Below are 22,253 nucleotides of genomic sequence, written 5' to 3'. Positions count from 1 at the left end.
CTGTTGCCTAAGAATCCAGATCTTGCGTTTCTTCAGTAATACCCAAGACCTGGCAGTGGGCATTTAGTAGAGCTGAGACTCGGATCAAAGACCTGCAGAGGCGGTGCTCAAGTCTATACCACTGGCTGCTGCCGTGCCACTGGGTTCACCATCCCCCACCCCCCAGACAGCTGCTGGTGTGTCAGGCATCCCTCCTGGAAGGCCTGTTACTTCCCCCAGAAAGAAGACACAAATGTTCTTGCTAATCCCTGGTTCCACTACGCAGGTTTACAGAGCACTGACCAAGTGGCAGGGATGTGTTCAAATGGGGTTCCAGCTGCCACGTGGCAAGAGAAGCAACCTCCCCCATCCCCAGATGGGAGGGTCACTGTCCCGGACCAGCCAGGCCCTGGCGTCTGGCATCCCTCGGGAGTCCGGCATCCCTCGGGAGTCCGCGCCTGCTAACCCAGACACTCAGCCCCCTGCAGGCACAGTTATTTCCTTCAACTATTTTTGTCTCTCTTATTAGGTGGCAGCGAGGCCTGCGGGCTAATCCTAACACCGTGACGGTGGCCACAGCATTGTAGTCAAAGCAGAAAACCAGTACCCGTGGGGATCATTTAGACCCCTGAAAGCCACTCTGGGCTTGAATTACCCAAACAATGGTGGACTGAACTAATTAGCATCTAGCTTGGCATTAGATCTGCCTCCTGGGGGCCAAAAAGATGCCTTTTGGTAAAAAGCCTGGACGGTAGCTTGAATCAAACCTAGGGGCCCCTCCTAACAGACTCCTGCTCCCCACACAGAACAGTGACAAAACAGGAGCCCTTTCATACCTGGCTGGGGAGTTAACCAAGTCTAGATTTCTTGAAAAAATCTGAAGCAGAGATCACAAAGTCCTTAATAAAATCCAGAACATCGGGCAGATCACCCGTCCCATGACACACTCAGTGACAGTTCACATCCCCGGTGCTGACAACGGCTGTTAGAGTTTTTACCACTGCCATTTTACTGATAGCATTTTTGAGACTAAAAAGCAGAATAACAGAGCTAAAAAACACAACTGTGGACTTGACTGCCCTTGTGTTAAGTTGTGCCCCTTCCTACAAATGGGGCACATTTTCTCACCAGGATAATGGGTACAGTAGGCACCTTATCAGAGCATTAGAGAGAACACATACAGAAACACTGGCACTTGCCAGCATCTGGCAAATGTCCCCTACCAATGGCCGGACTCCAGAGCCCAGGCGTCTTCCCTGGGGCTAGAATTATTTTGAAAAGCTAGTTAACTGGCCAAATTGTGAATCATAGGCCAAGGACTCACCTCACTCAGAATCCCCCTGGGGGAACCTGTTAAAGTCAGCAAATTTTATGGACTCCGCCCCTAATTGATTCTGACTCAGTGTGGGGTGTAGCCCATGAACCTAAGAGTTTAATAAATACTGCAGGTGATACTGGGGTCAGGATGCAATTCGAGAAGCATCCCAACCTGTTAAGAAAATCTAACTGTAATGGAGGAGCCTACAGAAGCACATTTTGTGACCTTTTTGTGACTAACAGGACAAAGGCTCCTGAACCGTTCTGTCTTCCAACAGACAAGGGAAGTCAGCAGGATCAGGAAGGGTTCATAGCACCAGTTGTTTTAAACCCTGGTAAGAATTCAATCCGACTGGTCTTGCCTAACCTAGGGCCCTTTAGGAGATACACCAGAGGGAAACTGGGCAAAACCACCCTGGGGACTGGGCAGTGGCAGTGTTCACGCTGGCTGCATGGCCACAGAGGGCTCCTGGTGTTTGGGACAGGAAAAACAGCGAGTCAAGACAGTGACCTCACCAACACTGGACCCGAACAGGGCGGGGGGTCGGGTGGACCCTCCTGGGCCAGGTACCAGTCACACCAAATCCTCCCTTCGGCAAGGTCAGCGACCTCCCCATCACTGTTTCTCCATACACCTGTGTCCTGGGCCCTCAGCCCCCTGCACAGCACCTCCTTCTCCTTTGTAGTTTGAATAAACATCATTTTATAGCTGACTGGCTCTCCAGCCCCTTCAAGGCTCCTTTCCAACCCCCTTTATCTTCTGTCAGCTGTGGCCTGACATGATAGCAATTCCACCTGTCACTTGGATTACAGATCAAAAACGTGGCCGGCTAAATTCAGTTTGGGTAACAGACAAGCATTAGGTACAGATTAAATTTACACAATGTGTTTAAGTGTCAAGGTAAGTTATATCAGAAAGGAGGGGAATTAGCAGATTCCTATGGAAACAGACTCTGGGATGTCCTTATCTTCTTACTTAATAAAGAATTTCTGCTGGGGCGCCTGGGTGGTTCAGTGGGTTAAAGCCTCTGCCTTCGGCTCAGGTCATGATCCCGGGGTCCTGGGATCAAGCCCCGCATCGGGCTCTCTGCTCAGCAGGGCGCCTGCTTCCCTTCCTCTCTCTCTGCCTGCCTCTCTGCCTACTTGTGATCTCTGTCTGTCAAATAAATAAATAAAGTCTTTAAAAAAAAATTTCTGCCAGAGCATCTGGGTGGTTCAGTTGTTTGAGTGGTGGTTCTTGATTTCAGCTCTGGTCATGATCTCAGGGTCCTGGGATTGAGCCCCCTGTCGGGCTCCCTGCTCAGCATGGAGTCTTGCTCAGGATTCTCTCTCCCTCTCTCTCTGCTCCTCCCCCTGATCTCTCTCTCACTCTCTCTCAAATAAGTAAATAAGTTTCTGCTAAAAGATAAGCAAAACATTCCTGTGCTAATAATCACGTTGATTGCCCCAGCCAAGAGAAAGGGAATGAACTTGGATCCCCTCTGGTGACCTGAGATCCGGCCCTCGCTGCCCCTGTAATATTTTAGTCTCACCCAGTGTTTTTAGACTGTAGTCCAGGACCAGACTAATAAACTTACCTCTAGGTGTGGTGGTTATGGAAACATCTGGTTCTCTGAGCATCTCCAGGTGATGGCTGGGCACACCTTGTCTCATTCTCCTTCCTGATGTGTCTCTGTTCTTTCCCAAGTGCCAGGAGTGACAGTGCAGTGTCTGTTACCGGTAGCAACCAAAGCAGAGTGCAGGTCCACTTCCGTCATCTTACAACTGTAATCCTTTGGGCAACTCTGGGCAGCAAACCACTTCCTCTGGAGTGCATGCCATTTATCTCTGACTCACAAGTCCTCCTGTCCCCAGGAACTAGCAAATGTGCCCCTGAGGTCCAGCCAGCTCCTCCCACCTGCCAGGCAATACTGTAGAAGTGTGGGATGATTCACACCTACATCCAACCTCTGCACTCCAGGAGCTCTGCCCACCCAACTGGGTCAAGCAGTCGCAAACCCCACCACGGCGGGCTCCCTACACCTCTGCGGAGGCTCCCAATTCCTCATCAGACAGAATTTGAAAATAAAGTGCTTTATTGCGGAGGATCACGAAGAGCTTCAGGGCAGCTGTCTGGGGACCGAGGTCCCCACCTTTTGGAGCTTCTGTGAACAGGACAGTTGGGACTTCATCACTTCAACTCCACAGACCAGAAGTACGGTTCAGGGGCGGAGGTGAGGGGGCAGGAGAAGCACAAGGAGAGCTAGGATTGCCAGTCAGGCGCCTCTCTTCCCAGCGCTGAGCTCGGTGCCTTGATAACATCAGCTCGGAGCATGAAGTGGGCCGTGGTGGGGCCGTTTCCACCACAGAATTGGCCCAGACCTGGGCTTCCCTGCCGCCAACCCAGTCCAGAGAACTGGTTTCCCAGTTCACCGTGGGACACATCCTCTTGAACCTGTCCTGAGCCTAGCCCAAGCTCACCATCTCCCAGGCCTGCACGTGCCTACCTACAACCTGGACAGGACAGACGTGCTGGACAAAGAGAGGGCCCTGAATAGGTTGACCTGTTCCCCGCCTGGAGCCATCCCTTGCCTTGGCTGCCTCAACCTGTCTGTCCACACTGGGCCCCACAGATTGACTTCAGCCCTACACTGAAGGTGTCCCCCAAAGGGAAGCTTGGAGCCTAGATTATCCTGCAATGGACACGCTCCTGGTCTGTGGTGGCTCCCAGCAGGGCTGGGGCAAGAGGGCCTCGTGCAACCACCCAGAGGTAAGGAGGGGGCCACTCACGAGGTTGGCTGCCAGCCTGAGTAGCACCTCAGGACCTGGACTTTCTGCCACCTGGCCGGGGAATCATTGTGTGCTGGGGAGCCCGGCCCTTACCTGTGCACAGAGCCCAGCTCAGGGGGAGAGGGGACAAAGTGCATGGCCAGGCTGGGACACAGCCTCCCAGCAGGCAGGGGAGGGCAATGCCCCCCCCCAGACTCCTGCTTCCTCAGATACACCCTTCGACCTCCGGGAGTGAGCTCCATCCCTTGCCCTGGCCCCTGTACACCCCTCAGCCTTGTGCCCAACCCCCCACCGACCCCCCCGGGGTGCCAACCTGCCTGGGGTTCTCGGGCGCCTACCCAGGGGTACGGGCAGAGGGCCGGGGTCTGCAGGGGCGGGTTCTCGGGCACAGCCCCCCTTCCCCCCTCAGTACTCCTTGGCCTCCTGCAACTGGGCCAAGTACTCTTCCTCGGGCGGGTTGTCCGCGCAGGCCCGGCCGTTGTTGGGGGGCCGCACGGTGTGGTAGCGGCTCCAGTCGCCCTTGCAGAGGATCCAGGGCAGCGTGTCGAGCTTGAAGTGCAGCTCGGGCGAGAAGTCGGTGCTGATGAGGTCGGGGGCGCCGGCGCCCTTGCCCCGGGTCAGCAGCCGGTTGTCCTCGTCGTAGCAGCAATGCTGCGCGGCCAGGGTGCTGCTCTCGCCCGACAGCACCGAGCGCAGGCAGAAGCGCGCCGTGGGCTGGTACACGTCCAGGCGCTCCCGCGGGCCGCTCGCGTCCTTCCAGCGGAAGCTGCGGCCGCGGCGCTCGTCCTGCAGGCTCACGGCGCTCGACGCGGCCTCCAGCGGGTACCTGCAGGGGCAGCTGGGCAGGTCCTGCAGCACCTGGCGCATGTACTGGGCCAGGAAGTCACTCTTGCAGTTCAGCCACCTCTCGCAGCTGTCCACCTCTGCAGGGGGGAGGGGAGCCGGTCACCGGTGCAGAGGGAGTTATCAAGGACCTACGCCTGCCCGGAGAGGGAAGGCCGCACACCAGACCTGGGTGCCGTAGGGCACCACCATCCCCGCTTCCCCCGTGGGCACCCCCCCTCCCCCGTGGACATTCCCCCACCCTGACCTCCCCTGTGGACAGAGAAGGGCTACCGCACAGCCCCCTCCCCAGGAAACCTGAAGCCAGAGGCCACAGCTCAAAACGATGTTGGCCAAGGGGCTCTCCCTCTACGTGCTGGGTGCTGGGAAGGATCTGGGGTCTTGGGGAAGGAACTGGGAGGTGCTGGGGGCAGGCACCGCTGTTTTAAGCACTTGGTAAGAAAGTATTCCCCTGTCTTCACCATTGGTCCATTCTCGTTCTTACCTCCACCAGCTTCAGCCTTACCCTGCCTCTCTGGGGCTCCTGTGGCCCCCTCTGTCTAGGTTGCCTCCTCTCTTCTCTTTCTCTTGAGAATGTGGCCTCTGACTCTGGCCACACAGAAAACATGGCTCCTTCCTCTTTGCTCCAGAATATGGGGGCATGCCCTGCCACATAGTGCTCAAGCTGGCCGTGTGTCTCTCTCCTCCTAAGGCCCGAGATCCGTGAGGGCAGATCCCCGGCCCTGCACAGCGCCAGGCGCACCCCACCGGCTCAGGGAGCCTCACAGTAGTGAGCATGGGCCCCACCTGCAAGCGGCCTGTCGGCAGCTGCCACCCTCCTTGTGGGGTGCAAGGGACCCCAAGAGATGCAGATGCAGAATGTTCTAGTAAAAACAGCCTGCTCCCTACGCTGCTGGAAGGAGCAGTTCCGGAGTTCTGGTCCTTGCCCTATTTCTGACAGTACCCCTTCCCACACAGAGCCTGCCTGGGAGCCCCCAGAGTGACCGAGAGTGGAAGCCAGAATATCCCATCCCATCCCACAGCCAGGCAGAATATGCCCCCCCAGGGAAACCTCCAAGTTCTATGGCTCCCATCAGGACCTTCTTCCCAGCAGGAATGTCAGGCTGGGGAATGTCAATGGCCTGGCTAGGGGAACTGAGAAAGGCCGGGGTCCCTTTGCCGGAGAGGGTCATCTTCCAGCTGGAACGTGTACCCTGCCTCCATAGATGGAGGTGAGATTCCTGTCTGCAGTGATGCTCGACACTCCCGGAAAGGTTCTCCCCAAACCCCTGGGAGCAGGGCCTAGCTCCCCACTGACCTGGGCTGAGCATGTCCGGGGCATTGTGGGCCGGGCGCTGCCACCCCTCACTGGGGAAGCTCAAGGGCTCTTTGTCCTCGGTGCCTTTGGGAGGAGAGGCAGCCAGGCTGGTGGGACCCTGGGGCACCTCCGTGCTCCCCGTGGGGGAGGCCCAGCCCTCACTAGGCTCTCAGTGCCCACAGCATCCGGGCTAGGCCTGGGCCGAGGCCAGACCACTGCGTCTGTGAGCCCCCTGCCTCCCTTCTCCAGGCCCCGTCCTCAGACAAGGTGCCTGTGCCCAGGGGACCACCTGCATGTAAGCAGCTGCCTCTGCCGGCCCTGGCCCTGGGGCTCGTTTCACCTCGACAAGGGGGCAGGCAGTAGGCTCGGGACCCTGGTGGTGGTGCAGGCGTGGCCGCAGGGCCAAGTCCTCCTCTGGCTGGGAGACCAGGGCCTCCACTACTCTGAACGCTCAGAGTCCGAGTCAAGGCAGGGAGTCCGAGTCAAGGCAGGGAGCCAGGGGCGTATGAGCACAAGGGGAGCACCAGGGCCTGTCACCAAAACACACCCCTTCCTCGGGAGCATGCCACCTTTGCCAGGGCTCCCGGCCTAGGGGACGAAGCATGGGCTGGATTCCAGCCCCCGCCTGTCCCTCAGCTGGGCACCCCCGTAGAGCAGACCTCTGTGCAAACCACGTCAGTCAGAACCACAGCTGACAAGATCACCCTGGCACTGGGATTTTTAAAAAAATTTTTTAAAGCTATTTTTTATTTATTTGACAGAGAGAGAGAGGGGTCACAAGTAGGCATAGAGAGAGAGGGGGAAGCAGGCTCCCTGCTGAGCAGAGAGCCCGATACGGGGCTTGATCCCAGGACCCTGGGATCATGACCTAAGCAGAAGGCAGAGGCTTTAACCCACTGAGCCACCCAGGCGCCCCCTGGCACTGGGATATTCAGGAAGATCCTGACTTCCCACGCTGGGGACCCAGCACTGGTCTGAGGAACCTGACGTCCACCAAGACAGGCTGTGCAGGGCTGGGACCCGGGGGCGGGGGGGGGGTTCTCTGTGGAACCCCCAGAGTCCTGACATAGTCCTGACAAAGCCCGCTTTCTCCTCACTTCCCAGGCAGGTCTGAGCAGGCGGGCACCAGGAGCTGAAGGACAATTCATGGAAGATGAGCTGGAAAGCCTAAAGTTTCTGCCAGTTTACATTATTTTGGTCTTAGTTCTCAGCACGGCACCTCCCTCCAAGGACCAAATGCCAGGGCTCTGGGGAGAATGGCTACGATGGTGCATGAAACGGGTCTGTGCCCAGGGAAGCCTGGACTGCAGCATAAAACATAAAAATGGCCATCATGGAGGTCTGGCCGGGGCTGAGGGGGCATTTTCTGGATGGTCTGGGCTGATAGGTGGTTTTCTGATAAAAACAGCCAATATTTAGTTTACTACATGCAGGCACTTTAAGTGTATTAACTCACTTAATACCCTCTACACCCAGTCTTACGTAGTGAGGGTTGTGTCGTTCTCCATTTTAGAGAGGAAGGAAAAGAGGCACAGAGAGGTTAAGTAACTTGCCCAAGGTCACTCAGCTGGAAAGCGGCAGAGCCAGGATGCAAACCGCACAGTCTGAAAATGAAGTCAGTTGTGAGTGGTGGGGTTTATAATGTTTCCCAATTCGTTGGCAACTGACAGATATGAATATATATAAAATTACAAATGTCCGCTTTGCTGAGGGGGGTCTCAGGGCTGTTGTGGAGGTCAAATGTTTGGGGAAAAAAAAGAAAACCCAAATTTTGCCAGCTACAGGTAATGTTGCTACTTAGGGGATGATGGTATTTGTACAGGCCTAGCTCCTGGTCTCCGCTGCGGCCCCTGCTCGGGGAGCTCTCAGGCCTCTCTCTAGCCCCGTTTCCACTCAGGACCTCCAGACGGACCCTCTCTAGCCCTGTTTCCACTCAGGACCTCCAGAAGCCACAGCTGGGAATGCCAAGATGGGGTGCTCACCATAGCCGTCCGGCTCCTTGAAGGCCCAGTCCCCAGGGGCCAGCCAGCCCTGCTCCTGGCTGCCTGCGGCCCCACTGAACCCAGGCTCCTCCTCGTCATACTCTTCGTCATCACTGGCCTCCTGGTCCTCACTCTCGCCGAACTCTTCAGGGTAATCCTCCTCCTCCTCTTCCTCCTTCTCCTCCTCCTCCTCTTTGTCTTCTTCCCCTGGGGCTCTGCCCTTGAGATCGGTCCTCCCCTCCTTGCCCTCCAGGATGCCCCAGAACAGGGGCCAGAAGAGCTCCTTGACAGGGAGCCAGCTCGAGGCCCCCTGGGGCCAGCGGTGGCCGGGCTCGGCCAGGAGGTCCATCTCCACCTGGGCCTGGGGCTCCTCCACCACCTCAATGGTCACCTGCAGAGGGACAGACACAGGCAGGCGGGTAAAGGAGAGCTCAGAGCAAGACACCAAGGATAGGACGGATGACGATAGGGGCAGAGGTCCTCCCTTCCCTCCAAACCAGCTCGTTTTCTTCACCAAACTTCCTGGCCTCTCAGGGCACATGGGGTCACAATTTAAGACTCAGCTGTGCATCGGAATCCCCTGGGTATCAAGACCCCCGACCCAACCCTAGACCTGTGTTTAACTACCTGACATGGGGTCAGGCACGGCAGCTTTAACATTGTGCCAGGATAGAGACCCACTCTTTAAGATGCGCTGGCTGGTGGGGCGCCTGGGTGGGTTAAAGCCTCTGCCTTCGGTTCAGGTCATGGTCTCAGGGTCCTGGGATCAAGCCCCGCATCGGGCTCTCTGCTCATCGGGGAGCCTGCTTCCTCCTCTCTCTGCCTGCCCCTCTGACTCCTTGTGATCTCTATCAAATAAATAAATAAAATCTTAAAAAAAAAAAAAAAAAGATGCACTGGGTGGGAATTATGGCTCCAGTGGCCTGTGGGCGCCCAGCCCAGCCATAGGGGCCACTAACACCCTGGGGGCTCACTGTGGGACTGGAAAATAATTGCAAAGATAGCAAACTCCCATCGTGTCTATGGGTGGGGAGGTTTGGGGAGGGGGACAAAAGGGGAGCAAAGGGGGTTCCCTCACTGTTCCTGTTCCCTGGTGGACAGGAAATAAGGAACGTGAAATCATTTATGTGAAAGGGAACTTTGAAAGCATTATTTTTGGCTATTATAGAATAATATGAGGGGCACCTTGGTGGCTCAGTGGGTTATCTGCCTTCGGTTCAGATCATGATCCCAGGATCCTGGGACTGAGCCCTGCATAGGCTGGGGCGGGGGATGGGGAGGCAGGCTGTGGGCCTCCCTGCTGAGTGGGGAGCCTGCTTCTCCCTCTCCTTCTGCTTCCCCCTCCCCTTCTTGGTGTGTGCTCTGTCTCTAAAATAAATAAATTAATTAAATATTTTTTAAAAAACATTAGATTCTATGCTTTTTTGTGGACTTTTTTTTTTAATATAAAGGTTTTATTTATTTATTTGAGAGAGAGTGAGAGATAGCATGAGAGGGGAGAATGTCAGAGGGAGGAGCAGACTCCCCATGGAGCTGGGAGCCCAATGCAGGGCTCGATCCTGGGACTCCAGGACTGTGACCTGGGCTGAAGGCAGTCGCTTAACCAACTGAGCCACCCAGGTGATGATGAAAGTGTTTTGCAAACTGTAGATGCTGCACAAAATGCAGAACTACTACCGTCAGGGGGGCGCCTGGGTGGTTTAGTGGGTTAAAGCCTTTGGCTCAGGTCATGATCTCAGGGTCCTAGGAGTGAGCCCCGCATCGGGCTCTCTGCTCAGCGGCAAGCCTGCTTCCCCCTCTCTCTCTCTGCCTGCCTTTCTGCCTATTTGTGATCTCTCTGTCAAATAAATAAATGAAATCATAAAAAAAAAAGAACTACTACCACCAGGGATTGAGGACTGGCAGTGGGGAATGTAAACTAGAATCCCACTGGCCCCATAAAGCCCTTCTGGGGGGACAGCCCCCCACGACCAGCCCACCCCATTCTGCATACAACCAACCCTGCAGGAAGGATGGGCCTGGGTGAGGGCCACAAGTCACTCCTCCCCCAGATTCCTAGAAGCCCCTGCAGCTCACGAAGCTTCTCCACTCATTGGGTCCTCATGACAGCCCTGCCAGGGCCGTCTGTCCCTCACCATGGACTAGAAAACATGGGCTCAGCAGGGCACATGCCCTGCTCAGTCTGTGGCAGGGAAGAGGATGACCAGTACTCCCACCACTCCATCTTCGGTGATGCCGAACAGGACCCCCTCCCTGCAGGGAATACAGGATGGGAACTCGGATCCGCCCAGCTCCTCCCCAGATGTCCATGGGCCCACGGCCCTTCTGGAGCTCTCACCTGGATATTGGGGTTTGGGGCACTCAAGTCTGTGTTGGCCAATCCTGGCAGCTTCTGCAGCTCAAACAGCAAGGGAGCGACCTCCAGGGTCCTGGGAGGGGCCGTCCTGTCCAGGCTCAGGGCTGCTGCCTCACTGTGATGGCATGGCCCTGCCTGGAGGCGGGTTCTGGGGAGCAGTGGGCTCCTCTCTTCTTCCCCAGGAGAGCTGGGATGTGGGGAGGCTAATACCTGAAAGAGAGAGAGCGGGGGAGGGAGAGGTGACTGGGGTCAGAGCTGGCCCCAAGTAGACCTGAAGGGGGGATTCGGGAGCCCTGGGGTCTGTCCAGGCCACACACTCCCCGTGTGACTACGTATCCGAACGCACCTGCTTTACTGCCTCAGAGGGTGAGTGAGGTCCTGTCCACAGACTGCTTGGACAGACGGTGCTAACATGAGGCATGACAGGGGGGCTAAATCAGGGTTCTACACACGGAAGAGACACAAGCCAAGCCCCTCGTTTTACAGATGAAGAAAACTGAGGTCCAGAGAGGGAAGCGTGTATTTCCAAGTGCAGTTAGCAGACCACATGCCTCAGAGTCCCCAGGGCTCTTGCCCGGGAACAGGCAGCGGGCCTCCCAAGTCGGGGTGGGAAGGCCCAAAAAGGCCCATAGGAAGTGAGGGCCGACCTGGGCCGCTGGCCCCCAGGCCATCCAGGAGGGGGCTGTATTCCTTAGCATCCCTGACCACTGCTACCTTCCTCCTCCTGCCCACCTGGGGCCTGGCACCTTTCCTGTTCCAGGTGCTGGTACAGCTGCCTGTCAGCCAGTTAATTCCCTCTACCAGCCAGTGCCCTTGCGGGGTCCACACCGGGGCTGTCCCTGCTTCCGCTGAGATAGTAAGTGAAAGACCCCGGTTGTCTCCGGCTCCAGCTGCAGCCCTCACCTGCTCGGACAGTGGGACACTGGGGTGGCCATCCACCTACTTTCAGGCTGCAGCCATTACTCAGGTCTCCACAACAGGATGGAAAGGGCACTGTCCAGAGCTGCCTTTATAAGTCTCAGGGGCTAGGCGCCTGGGGATCTTGCCCCCACTCAGTCTACAGGCTTGACCCCATCTCCCACTTCATACCTGAAACAGTGTGAGAAAACACAGGTCTGGACAGTCAGATCAGCCTGGGTTCAAATCCCAGCTCTGCCTCTTACTAGCTCATTCAGCTTGAGCAGCAAAATGAGCATAATTCCTACCTGGAAGGATTGTCAGAATTTATTTATCAAATATTTCCACAACACCTGTGTGCCAGGCACTTTTCTGAACACTTACTTAATCACTGATTGCAACTCCCAACAACCCTCAGCGGTAGGTACCAGCTGTCATCTTCATTTCAACAATGGAAACTAAAGCACAGAGAGGGCAAGTAACTTGCCCAAGGTCACACCAAGACATTTAGTGGTAGAGCCAGGATTTGAACCAGACAGCCTGGGCCCAGAGCTTACACTCTTCTTCTTCTTCTTTTTTAAAGGTTTTATTTTTCAGTAATATCTATACCCAAAGTGGGGCTCAAACCCACAACCCCAAGGTCAAGAGTCCCACGTTCTACCAGCTGAGCCAGCCAGGTGCCCCAGAGCCCATAGTCCTAACCGTTGTGCTCGGACACTACAGGCAAGAGAGTGGAGGGTCTACTGCCCAAATCAGAGGCAAACTAAACTCAGTCTAGTTTCTCACTGTGACTTTCTTGGGTTGGAAAAGAGAATCAAAACCTTCGGTCTCTCCCCTTTAGCCCCTCCCTGCGGGGATCCGCAGACTCCTGGTTCCAAGTCTCCCGCATTAACCACTATGGGCCCACCCGAGTCTGGTCCTGGTGTCGGCTGCCGAGTCAAGGGGCTCGGGTCTAGACAGCCAGGCCAGATGAGCAGAGGAGGGACAGCTGAGTAGCAGAACAAGTCAGTCCCTTTGCTGACCCATCTCGGAGGCCTGGCACATCCCCGTGTGTCGTCTTCCTGGCAGCTCCCACCCACGAGGCCACCAAAGCACCAGCTGTCCCTGTGACGTGGTCTGGCGGCTCCTGTCTGCAGCCTCTGGGGCCCAGAGACAGGCAGTCCCAGGACAGCATGACATCAGGGTCTGTGGCCTCTCTGGCTGGTGTGGATTGGAGAGGGGTGCCTCAGGCCAAGAGGTCATACGACACACAGGGTAGCCCTCACACAAATCATCCAGCCCAGAATGTCAACAATGCTGCAGTTAAGAAGCCTGGTCTCGGGGGTGCCTGGCGGACTCAGTCAGTAGAGCATGTGACTCTTGATCTCGTGTTGTGAGTTCGAGCCCCATACTGGGTGTGGAGATCACTTAAATACATACATACATACATTAAAAAAAAAAGAAAGAAGGAAACTCTGCTTTAAATTCTGGCTGCTTAGGGGCACTTGGGTAGCTCAGTGGGTTAAGCCTCTGCCTTCGGCTCAGGTCATGATCCCAGGGTCCTAGGATTGAGCCCTGTGTCGGGCTGTCTGCTCAGCGGGGAGCCTGCTTCCCTTCCTCTCTCTCTGCCTGCCTCTCTGCCTACTTGTGATCTCTGTCTATCAAATAAATAAATAAAATCTTAAAAAAAAATTCTGGCTGCTTAGGTCTAAATCCCCAGATAGCCTGACTTCTGACCTTGGGGACCATGACAGGGACGTAACCTCTATGAGCATCCTCATCTGTAAAATGGGGAATAGTGATGGGAAAGAACTGGTTTCCAGCAGGTGCTCAGAATGAGCATTTCCAGGCTCTTCAACCTCTCCACTCCCTGGTGCCCAGGAGGACCTGATGATAACAAAGGCCACAGAAAGCCCCAGCTAAACATCCCAGCCACACATGCCACCTTTCTCGAGCTGTTCTCGGGCCTCCTGCCCTGTGTTTCAGGCCCAGGGAACCCCAGGAGTGGAGTGGAGTGGAGTGGAGTCGAGCGGGGACACCCGTCTTAGTTCGGGTTTCTTCAGAAGCCAACCCTGACACAGGGATTCAAGGGCAAGTCGTTCCTTTGGAAGGTGATCCCAGGAGACAGGAGCAGGGAGTCGGGGTGTGAGTCTGGCATGGGAAGCAGCTAATACAGAAATGCTCCCTCAGGTTAGTGACCATGGTGACAAGCGGAACTCAGTCCCATTGGGTGCCTCAGCGACTCCCCCAGGAGTGGGGAGCTGGGCTGTGTACCTACCAGCCCCACCAGTCACTGGTTGAGGGATCACGGAGGGAGGAGAGGGTTTGCTACCCGGGCGCCTCAGGCTGGCCGTGACAGCTCAGAGCAGGCCCTAGCAGCAGGGACAGCCATCTGGCCGCCAGACACTGGCAACCGGAGGAAAGGCCCGCAGAGATCGGGGTAGAAAGCCCAGGGCCCCGCCCTGCACGTGCTGTCTGAGCACATCTTCCCTCCCGGGCCTGGGCTAGGCCCTTGATGTACCTTCTGTCACCCCAGCTAGACGGCAGGCAAGACTTTTTGACTGCTTTGTTCCTGCTGTAGCCTGTGCCTAGCGCAGTGCCTGGGACACAGGAGGAGCTCGATAAATCACTGCCTTGCTGCATGAACACGAGCAACCCCGAGGGGTGACTGTGACTCTCCATGTGACTGAGGAGCTTACGGGGAGGCTCAGACAAGGCCAGGGACTGACGTGAGGTTGCCGAGGTTACAGCACTGGAGCTTGGGTTCAAACTCAGCTCTGTCTGATCTCCGCGCCCGTGCCTGGGTGCACACACACGTGTGTGGACACGCTCTCACGACAACCCCCTTGCACAACCACCTCTGTATTCACGGAGCCCTCCCATTTTCACCATCTCGCTGGCAGCCTAACGGGGCAGTGACGGGTGGAGGGTGGAGGCCACACGGCCTGGGTTCCAGTCCCAACTTGTACACTTACGAGCTGTGTGACCTCGGGCGGGTTAACATCATCTGCCTTAAATACTGCCTCCATAAATTAAGGAAACAGCAGTCTCTGTCTGGCATGGTTGTTGAGTTAGAACGAGGGCTGCCTCAAACAAGGCCAGTGTGCAGTGAGCCTCACCTAGAGGTGGTGACGGATGGTGTTGAGAGAGAGAGGACCCCTCTTGCCAGGTCCTGCCAGCTCTTTACATCTTAGCTGGTCTGAAGTCCCCAGCACCACCCCCTATGCAGAAACTCTGGGGGGTGCATCCCATGGCCTGAATTCTGAGGCTCAGCACATTTAACAACACCTGTCCTATCCTACAGGACCAGCTTCCCCATCTGCTACCCTCGCACGGGGAGTTTCACACAGGCACAAATACCCGAGTCCATGCTTTGGGGCAATGGTGTTAAGATCTATGCCCCTCCCCCCATTCTCTCTCTCTCTCTCTCTCTCTCTCTCACACACACACACACACACACACACACACACACGTGCATTCTATTCTTCCGTTTCTCCCTCAACCAGTTTTCCAGTAGTTCCAAACTCTGAGCAGGAAGAATGGTCAGGAGGGAGAGTGATGGTCAGTCAAGGTCCAAGGAGGTAACCAGCTGCTAGGGGAGGCTGAGGGCGAAGCCACATGCTTGGCATCACACATATGCTGGGGTCACACTCCCTCAGCGACTGGGCTAGGAAGTGGGGCACACCCCAACCAAGGAAAGCCAACCTGCAGGAGAGTATCTGCTTCTTGGTGTCCCGGCCGGACAGGCAAGACCTACCACCCCTCACGCCCCTCCTGCAATCCAGTCCTTGATGCTAGGCACCTGGCTGGAGGACGCCCGGGACGGAAGTGCTGACTGAGCTCCCCAGCCGTATGTGGGACGGTACCCCAGGCCCACGGGCTCCCTCCTCTGGGCCTGAGCTCTTCACTCTCAGGCCGTCGTCCCCTCGTGTGTGCGTTCTTCTGAGGGGACCACATCCCTGCTGCAACAGCAGGACCGCCTGCAGCTCCGCCCAGGGGGGACCCTTCATGCGGGGCAGTCCTTGCAGCATGGAGGAGCTGTGAGCGGTCCCCTCTCTCTCTCCTCTCCTCCTAGTTCTCATCTCCATCACCCACCTGTGACCTCAAGTCCTCAACTCTGTTTCCCCTACCCCCGGGTCTTCCCTTGGCTGCCCAGGAGGTGGTGGGTGCCAGGGCAAGGTGTCCAGGGGTCCCGGAGTTAAGCCAAGCTGGGTTTCAATCCCAGCTCCCCGCTTACTAGCCGCAGAACTATGGGTTAGTGATTAGACCCGCTGTCCGTCTCCTTAACCCTAAAATGAGGAAAACAAGGCAAGGGACGCAAGAGGCTAGGCACAGTGGAGTGGCTGTTTGGGTGGTGGTGTGAGCCGAGCTAGAGCAGAAGACACCCAAGGGAGAGAGCTCTGCTGTTCCTTGCTCATCTAGCCCCCAACAAATCCTTGTAATGATGACGCCACACACGTGAGCCATGCTTTCTCACCTAGCAGGCTAGCCACCAGAACGGGCTCTCTTACTCCCATTTGATTGTGGGGATAAACCGAGGCTCAGCAACAGGCCTGCCCAGAGAGAGGGTGGCACGTTTTGTTCCTGATGCTGATGATTTCAAGACTTTTCAAGACTTCAGATGAGCAGGCTAAGGGTCCCTGGCATAGCTCTTGAAATGACAGCCCTGGCTCCCAAGCTCCGTTAGGCTTACCGGCTCTGTGCCTTGATTTTTCCCTCTGGAAAATGGGAATAACACCCATGTCAGCATGGTGTGACAATGAAATAACAGCACATGAAGCACTTCGCACAGACTCTGCAAGGCCCAGAGAAGGCTCACATCCCGTCATCCTGTACCTTTAGATCTGGGGTGGGGGTGGGGTATGTTCTTCAGCTGCTTCTTCAAAGTCTTTGGGGCTGTCAGTCATTCCTACCATAATCACCTGTGGCCCCAGAACACCAATCTGCCTCATCTCAGTGGGATTTCTTAGCGAACACCTTGATATAGAACAGCCTTAACACACATTACAGACTTCTGAGGCAATGTTTGAGCTAGACGGGATCCCGGAGATGCCTCAGTCCCCTATTTCAAATTAGGAAATCATGGGTGAGTCATACATGAGTTAATGACCCACTGGGACCAGAACCCCAGGCCCTGGGCTCCAAGCTCTGTTTTTCCTTTGTGGCACTAATTTTCTTTAACATGCTTTTGAGGATTCTGACAAGCCCTATTCTAGGGCTGGGGATAGGACTTTGGCTCTGAAATAACTCATCCTCTAGGCTAGTCTTAGGGGAAGATATGGCAAACATATAAAAAAAAATCATCACGATACAAAGCCGTAAGTACTGAAGTAGAAAACGCCAAATGAGTAGGAAAAAAAACAAGTCAATTAATTGTAGGACCACTGTCATCTCTAGGAGGTGGCACTGGCCAGAGGCTGTTCAGTTCCTCCGGATTTGTCTATAGCAGTGGTTGCCAACAGAGGTGGCCGGGGGAGGGGTGTCCCTCAGGAAACACTGGGCAATGTCTGGCTCTGTCCAGGAGTGGGTTCTGTAGACATCTAGTGGGTCAAGGCCAGGGATGCTGCTAACACATGCTACAGTGAACAAAGAATTATACAACCCAAAATGGCAGGAGAGTGGACATTGAAGGGCTCTGGTCTATAAAATGTACTCTCAACAAGGGGCAAAAATTGGAAATTGGAGGCAAAAAGTCTTGGATATCACAATGGTTTGTAACATACCAAAGTGCCATAGTACATAAACAGTAAATTTACGGTATTAAAATTTCAGTGGAAAAGGCATTTTGGAGGAAAAATATCTAAAAGTCTCCTTAGGAGGGCAGCATTGAAAAAAAGGCAGATAAACACCAGTCCATAAAGACCCTAAGTACAGGCCAGGCCCTTGCTTCCCATGGCCCCTGGAGGGCCTCAGCATCCTGGGCACTACTAGCCCCCAAGCTGTGGTACCGCTCACTCTCCAGTCTCCCCCACCCGGCTGGGTCTCTCTCGGTGTCCTCATACGGAAAATGGGAAGAACTACTCTGTCCTCCTCCTCCTCAAATAATAGCTACATGGGAGGAGCCCAGACCCCCTGCCACACCAGCCTGCATACCCCGGAATAAATCTGGAGGGTTTTGACCCCATGCGGATGAGTGACCACTGCAGTCCACGGAAGAATGGCTGGACCGCTGGCCCCTGGTGCAAGGAGGCAAGTTTTGGCAGACCGTATTCCTCTCCACGTCTAAACCACCCTTTTCCAACTCGCTCCTCTGTTTTCAGTCTCATCCCCAAAACGCACCCACAGGCTGCTCAGAAAGTGCCCTCCGCCCGTCAGGTCTTAGCGACCTTTTCTGCTCTTCCAAGCACATAGTAATACCAAGGACCCTGGCTGATCTTACTCCCCTGCAAGTTGAAAGACCCCACTCCCTGCCTCTTCTCATCACAATTCACACCCAAAGGGATTCAAACCTTTGCAGGTCTGATTTGAGGCTGCACTGGCCCGTCGAACCTCAGTAGCTCGGCGCCGCGTTCCCCTCCCACCGTTCCGGCTCCTCTCGGAGCGCTCCCCTGGATGGGGGGCTGCAGGAGAGGTTCGCTCAGGGCGACGCAGCCGCGGGCGGGAGAGACCAGGCTGTCCCACGGGGTCCGGGTCCCACGCTCAGCCCAGCAGTGGAGTCTCTCCCCCGCTGGCCCTCCGCCCGGCCGGGACTGGGGCTCCCGCAGGTCCCGCGCACCTGGCCCCCGCCCCGCGCCCGCCCTCGGAGGTCGCCGCTCGAGCCCGGTCCCGCCGCTCACCTCCGCCAGCCTCGAGGGGCTCCGGGACCGCGGCCTCCTCTGGGGGAGCGTCCGGCTCGCGGCCAGCAGCGCCACCAGCAGCACCCCGCCGAGGAGGAGCCCCGCGCGGCCGGGCAGCCCAGGCATCATCTCCTTCCCGGCGCTGCTCCGCGTCGCCTCTCCGCGCCTTGCGAGCGTCTCCCGCGCGTACCTTCGCGCCCCGCCTCTCCTCCTGCTGGTAGAGCGGGAGCGCGCGGATCGCGGGAGCGCGGGGGCGCCGCGCTTTTCTCGGGTCAGCGCCCGGGACCTCCTCGGCCCTTCCCACAGGGGCGGCTCCTCGGCGCGCGCGGACAGTCTCGGCGGGGCGGGAGACTCCCTTTGGTCTGGCAGCCTCCTGCCCTCTGTCCCCGCCGCTGTCGCCGCCCTAGCCCCAGGCGAATTCCTGGCCGGGGTCGTCGCGGCGGGCCAGACGGCCGGCTCGCTCCAGCCCCTCGCTGCCGCTCCTGCGGGTCGCCCACCGGCGGGCGCGCCGACGGCACAGGGACACTCGGACCGCCTGGGTCCGGGGTGGGGGGACGCGCCGAAGCCCCGCGCGGGCGCCCTCAGCTCTTGGGCAGGTGTTTATTTACACCTCGAGGTCGGTTTGCTCGGGGAGGAAGGCCAGGAAGTCTTTCCCCTAAGGCTCCCCCAGCTCCTCTGCTGGAGGAGACGCCCAGAGAAACACCTGCCGCCGTGCGCCCCATTTCCTCAGGATGTTCTCAGAGCGCTTCAAAAAGCCAGAGAGACTTGAGACTCAGATGTGAGGATAAGTCCCAGAAGGACAGCCAGCAGCTAGACACGTCTGAGGTCGTGGTCAGAAGATGGTGCCATGCTACTGGATGTCACCTAGTTTAATCCGGGATAAAACAATGGGATCACCACTCCCTCTAGCGAGACATTCGTGCGTGTTTCCTCACCTGTAGAGTACGCTGGTCATGAAATAAAAGCTCAGCCCATGATAAAGATCAGGAACTCCTAGGGGCGATGACAATTCTTGTGGCATGGTCTCTGGTCTATGGTCTACGAGGAAATGTAAGCACAGTGACACAAGGTGGGGGGGGGGGCGGGACTAGAGGGTTGGGGTTTGGACAAGTCAGTGAGGAGCTGTCAGAAGACACTAGGAAGATGGCCACAAAGGCTGCCTGGTTTCAAGGCGGGGATAACAGATCCTGGGGGTGCTGGGGAGGAGGAGGAGGGCCAGGAAACCTGCCATAGGGGTAAAACTTGGGATCTGGGTTTAGCCAAAGTAAAACTCATAGGGGACCGGGCACAGTGCTGTGAAACCACTCCTGTCTGCAACAGCACAGCCCAGGACTCTGCGGCATTTTCAATAGTGCATCCGGAGTTTACAACCCCGGTCTGGAGTTGGCCACGGGGGTTTGAATCCTGCCTCTACCATTTACTAAGAAGTTACTATTGGGCAAGGTCTTGGGCCTCTTGGTGCTTTTCTCACTTATAAAAGTGTGTGTGTGGGTGGGGGAGTACCTACCTCGCAGATGTAAGGAGCAAATAATCTATTTTAAAGATTTTCTTTAGGATGAAGTTGCCATTTTTTTGGTCCAAGGGGTCAAATATTGGCAATTTCATGTGGTTCAACCTAGTAAGATGCTTGGTACACAGTAAACACTCCAACGTTAGCCAAAAGAAACGCCTTTGAGCACCTTCTACACCATATGACTCTTTCTAGACGAAAGGTGAGGCTACCTGGTTCTTTAGTTTTTTAAGATTTCTTTTTCACACACAACCTATTTTCTTTTCATCAAATTTCCACACCTTCCACCAGATGGAGGTCAGGCTCAAGTTCATTCGTTTGGATGGGCCTATCTCTGAGTCAGGCACTACAGCTGTACCCCAAACCCTTTCCCCCCCTTCACCTGGACCGCTGTCGAAGCCTCCGGACTGGTTCTGCTGGATCCACTATCGTTCTCACTCCCTCCTCACCGGTGCTGTTGGTTATCCTCAGCGGAAAACAGTGCACGATCTAAACACCGTACAACCTTCTGCATTAATCTGATTCCAGTCTTTCATTCTTTGAGCTGTTTTACAGCTCTGTAGGTTGTAGGTAAGAACAGCAAAGCAAAATCATTCCTGTCTATAGAAGTGAAAATTATGTCTGACCTCTCCCCGCGAGGAAGAAACCAGTTTTGCCTTCATTTGCACATTCATTTCAATATTCCTGCTCTATCATTGCTGTTTTTCAGTATCTCCTTTGATTGCTTGTCATATCCTTACTCGTTTCCTCATTCAAGAGTTAAATAAAATCTTTAACTCGTGCTCATTTTTATATCTGTAAGGGAGTCGTGACTTCTTGAGAATGATCTTCCAACAGTCTTCTTGCACCCAGTTAATTCCTACCTCCCCAGTCTTGGCTCCCGGCAACCACTCGTCCACTGTCACCGCAGGTTAGTTGTGCCTTTCTAGATTTTCATATTAATAGAATGGTATTTATGTATTCTTTTGTGCTTGGCTTCTTCATTGGACATGTTTCTAAGACTCGTCCGTATAGCTGTAGGTATCAGCCATTCATTCCTCCTCGCTGCTGAGCAGTGTTCCGTCGCATGAACACACGACATTTTGCTCACCCGTTCACAATGGTGGCATTTGGGTTGTTCCTAGTTTAGAGCTATTATGAGTAAAGCAGCTGTGAGTATTCAAGCGCACGTGTGCACATGCTTTCACTTCTCTTGGGTGAATGAAATTGCTGCCCCCAAACTGCCAAACTGTTTTCTCAAATAGCTGTGCACTTTCCATCCCCACATCTTTGCCAACACTTGGTATCGTGACTTTTTTTGAATTTAGCCATTCTGGTGGGTGGGGGAGTGGTGGAATCTTATTATAGTTTTCATTTGCATTTTTCCCTGAAGACCAGAGATGTTGAACGTTTTTCCATGTGCTTTTTTGGCCATTAGTATACCTCCTCTTGTGACGAGTCTGTTCAAATCTTTTGGGGCGCCTGGCTGGCTCAGTCGGTAGAGCAATGACTCTTGATTGAAGGGTTGTGAATTCAAGCCCCACTTTGGGTGTAGAGATTACTTAAAAAATAAAATCTTTAGGGGCGCCTGGGTGGCTCAGTCGGTTAAGCTTCTGACTCTTGGTTTTGGCTCAGGTGGCCATCTCGGGGTCCTGGGATCAAGCCCCACATCAGGCTCTCTGCTGAGCGCAGAGCCAGCTTGTCTCTCCCTCCCACTCTGCTCCTCACCTGGCATGCCTGTGCATGTGCTCTTTCTCAAAGAGAGAAAATCTTTTAAAAAATAAAAATAAAATTTTTAAAGATTTATTTATTGGAGACAGAGAGCATGAGCTGGGGCAAAGGGGTGGGTAGGGGCAAAGGGAAAGGGAGCAGACTCCTCATGGAGCAGCAGCCTGTGTGGGACTCAATCCCAGGACCCTGAGACCAAGACCTGAGCCTAAGGAAGACATTTAACCGACTGAACCACCCAGTTGCCCCCCAGCCCAATAAAGTCTTTTAAAAAGTGTTCAAACCTTCTGCCTATTTTTTAGTTTTAGTTCTGCCTTTTGTTTTTCTTAAAGATTTTATTTATTTATTTGACACACAGAGAGAGATCACAAGTAGGCAGAGTAGCAGGTGGAAAGAGAGGAGGAAGAAGATTCCCCGCTGAGCAAAGAGTCCGATGCAGGGCTTGATTCCAGGACCCTGAGACCATGACCTGAGTCGAAGGCAGAGGCTTTTATTTAAAAAAAAAAAAAAAATTTTTTTTAAAGATTTTATTTATATATTTGACAGAGAGAGATCACAAGTAGGTAGAGAGGCAGGCAGAAAGAGAGGAGAAGCAGGCTACCTGTTGAGCAGACAGCCCGATATGGGGCTCGATCCCAGGACCCCGGTATCATGACCTGAGCCGAAGGCAGAGGCTTAACCCACTGAGCCACCCAGGCACCCCAGTCCTGCCTTTTTTATTTTGTAGTTTTAGTCCTACCTTATTGAAGTGTTTTGTTTTTTAAGATTTTATTTATTTGACAAAGAGACACAGCGAGAGAGGGAATACAAGCAGGGCGAGTGGGAGAGGGAGAAGCAGGCT

General features: G+C 55.0%; 1 protein-coding gene across 2 annotated transcripts; it reads right to left on the bottom strand.

Moving 5' to 3' along the window:
• Window positions 1–3,363: 3,363 nt before the first annotated feature.
• On the bottom strand, window positions 3,364–18,391 carry ISM2 (isthmin 2). Of its 2 annotated transcripts, XM_047737448.1 has the most exons (4): window positions 18,196–18,391; window positions 10,526–10,753; window positions 8,188–8,578; window positions 3,364–4,988 (listed from the first exon to the last, which is right to left on the bottom strand). In XM_047737448.1, the coding sequence occupies exons 1-4, from the start codon at window positions 18,322–18,324 to the stop codon at window positions 4,471–4,473; spliced, it is 1,266 nt and encodes a 421-aa protein (XP_047593404.1). In that variant the 5' UTR covers window positions 18,325–18,391; the 3' UTR covers window positions 3,364–4,470. The 2 variants fall into 2 exon arrangements, with proteins under 2 accessions (XP_047593404.1, XP_047593405.1); XM_047737449.1 differs by lacking the exon at window positions 10,526–10,753.
• Between the last annotated feature and the right edge of the window lie 3,862 nt (window positions 18,392–22,253).

Source organism: Lutra lutra, chromosome 7 (assembly GCF_902655055.1).
Source record: "Lutra lutra chromosome 7, mLutLut1.2, whole genome shotgun sequence".
Taxonomy (NCBI): Eukaryota; Metazoa; Chordata; class Mammalia; order Carnivora; family Mustelidae; genus Lutra; species Lutra lutra.
The sequence above is the reverse complement of the archived record's forward strand: the minus strand, read 5'-3'. Positions and strand labels throughout refer to the sequence as shown.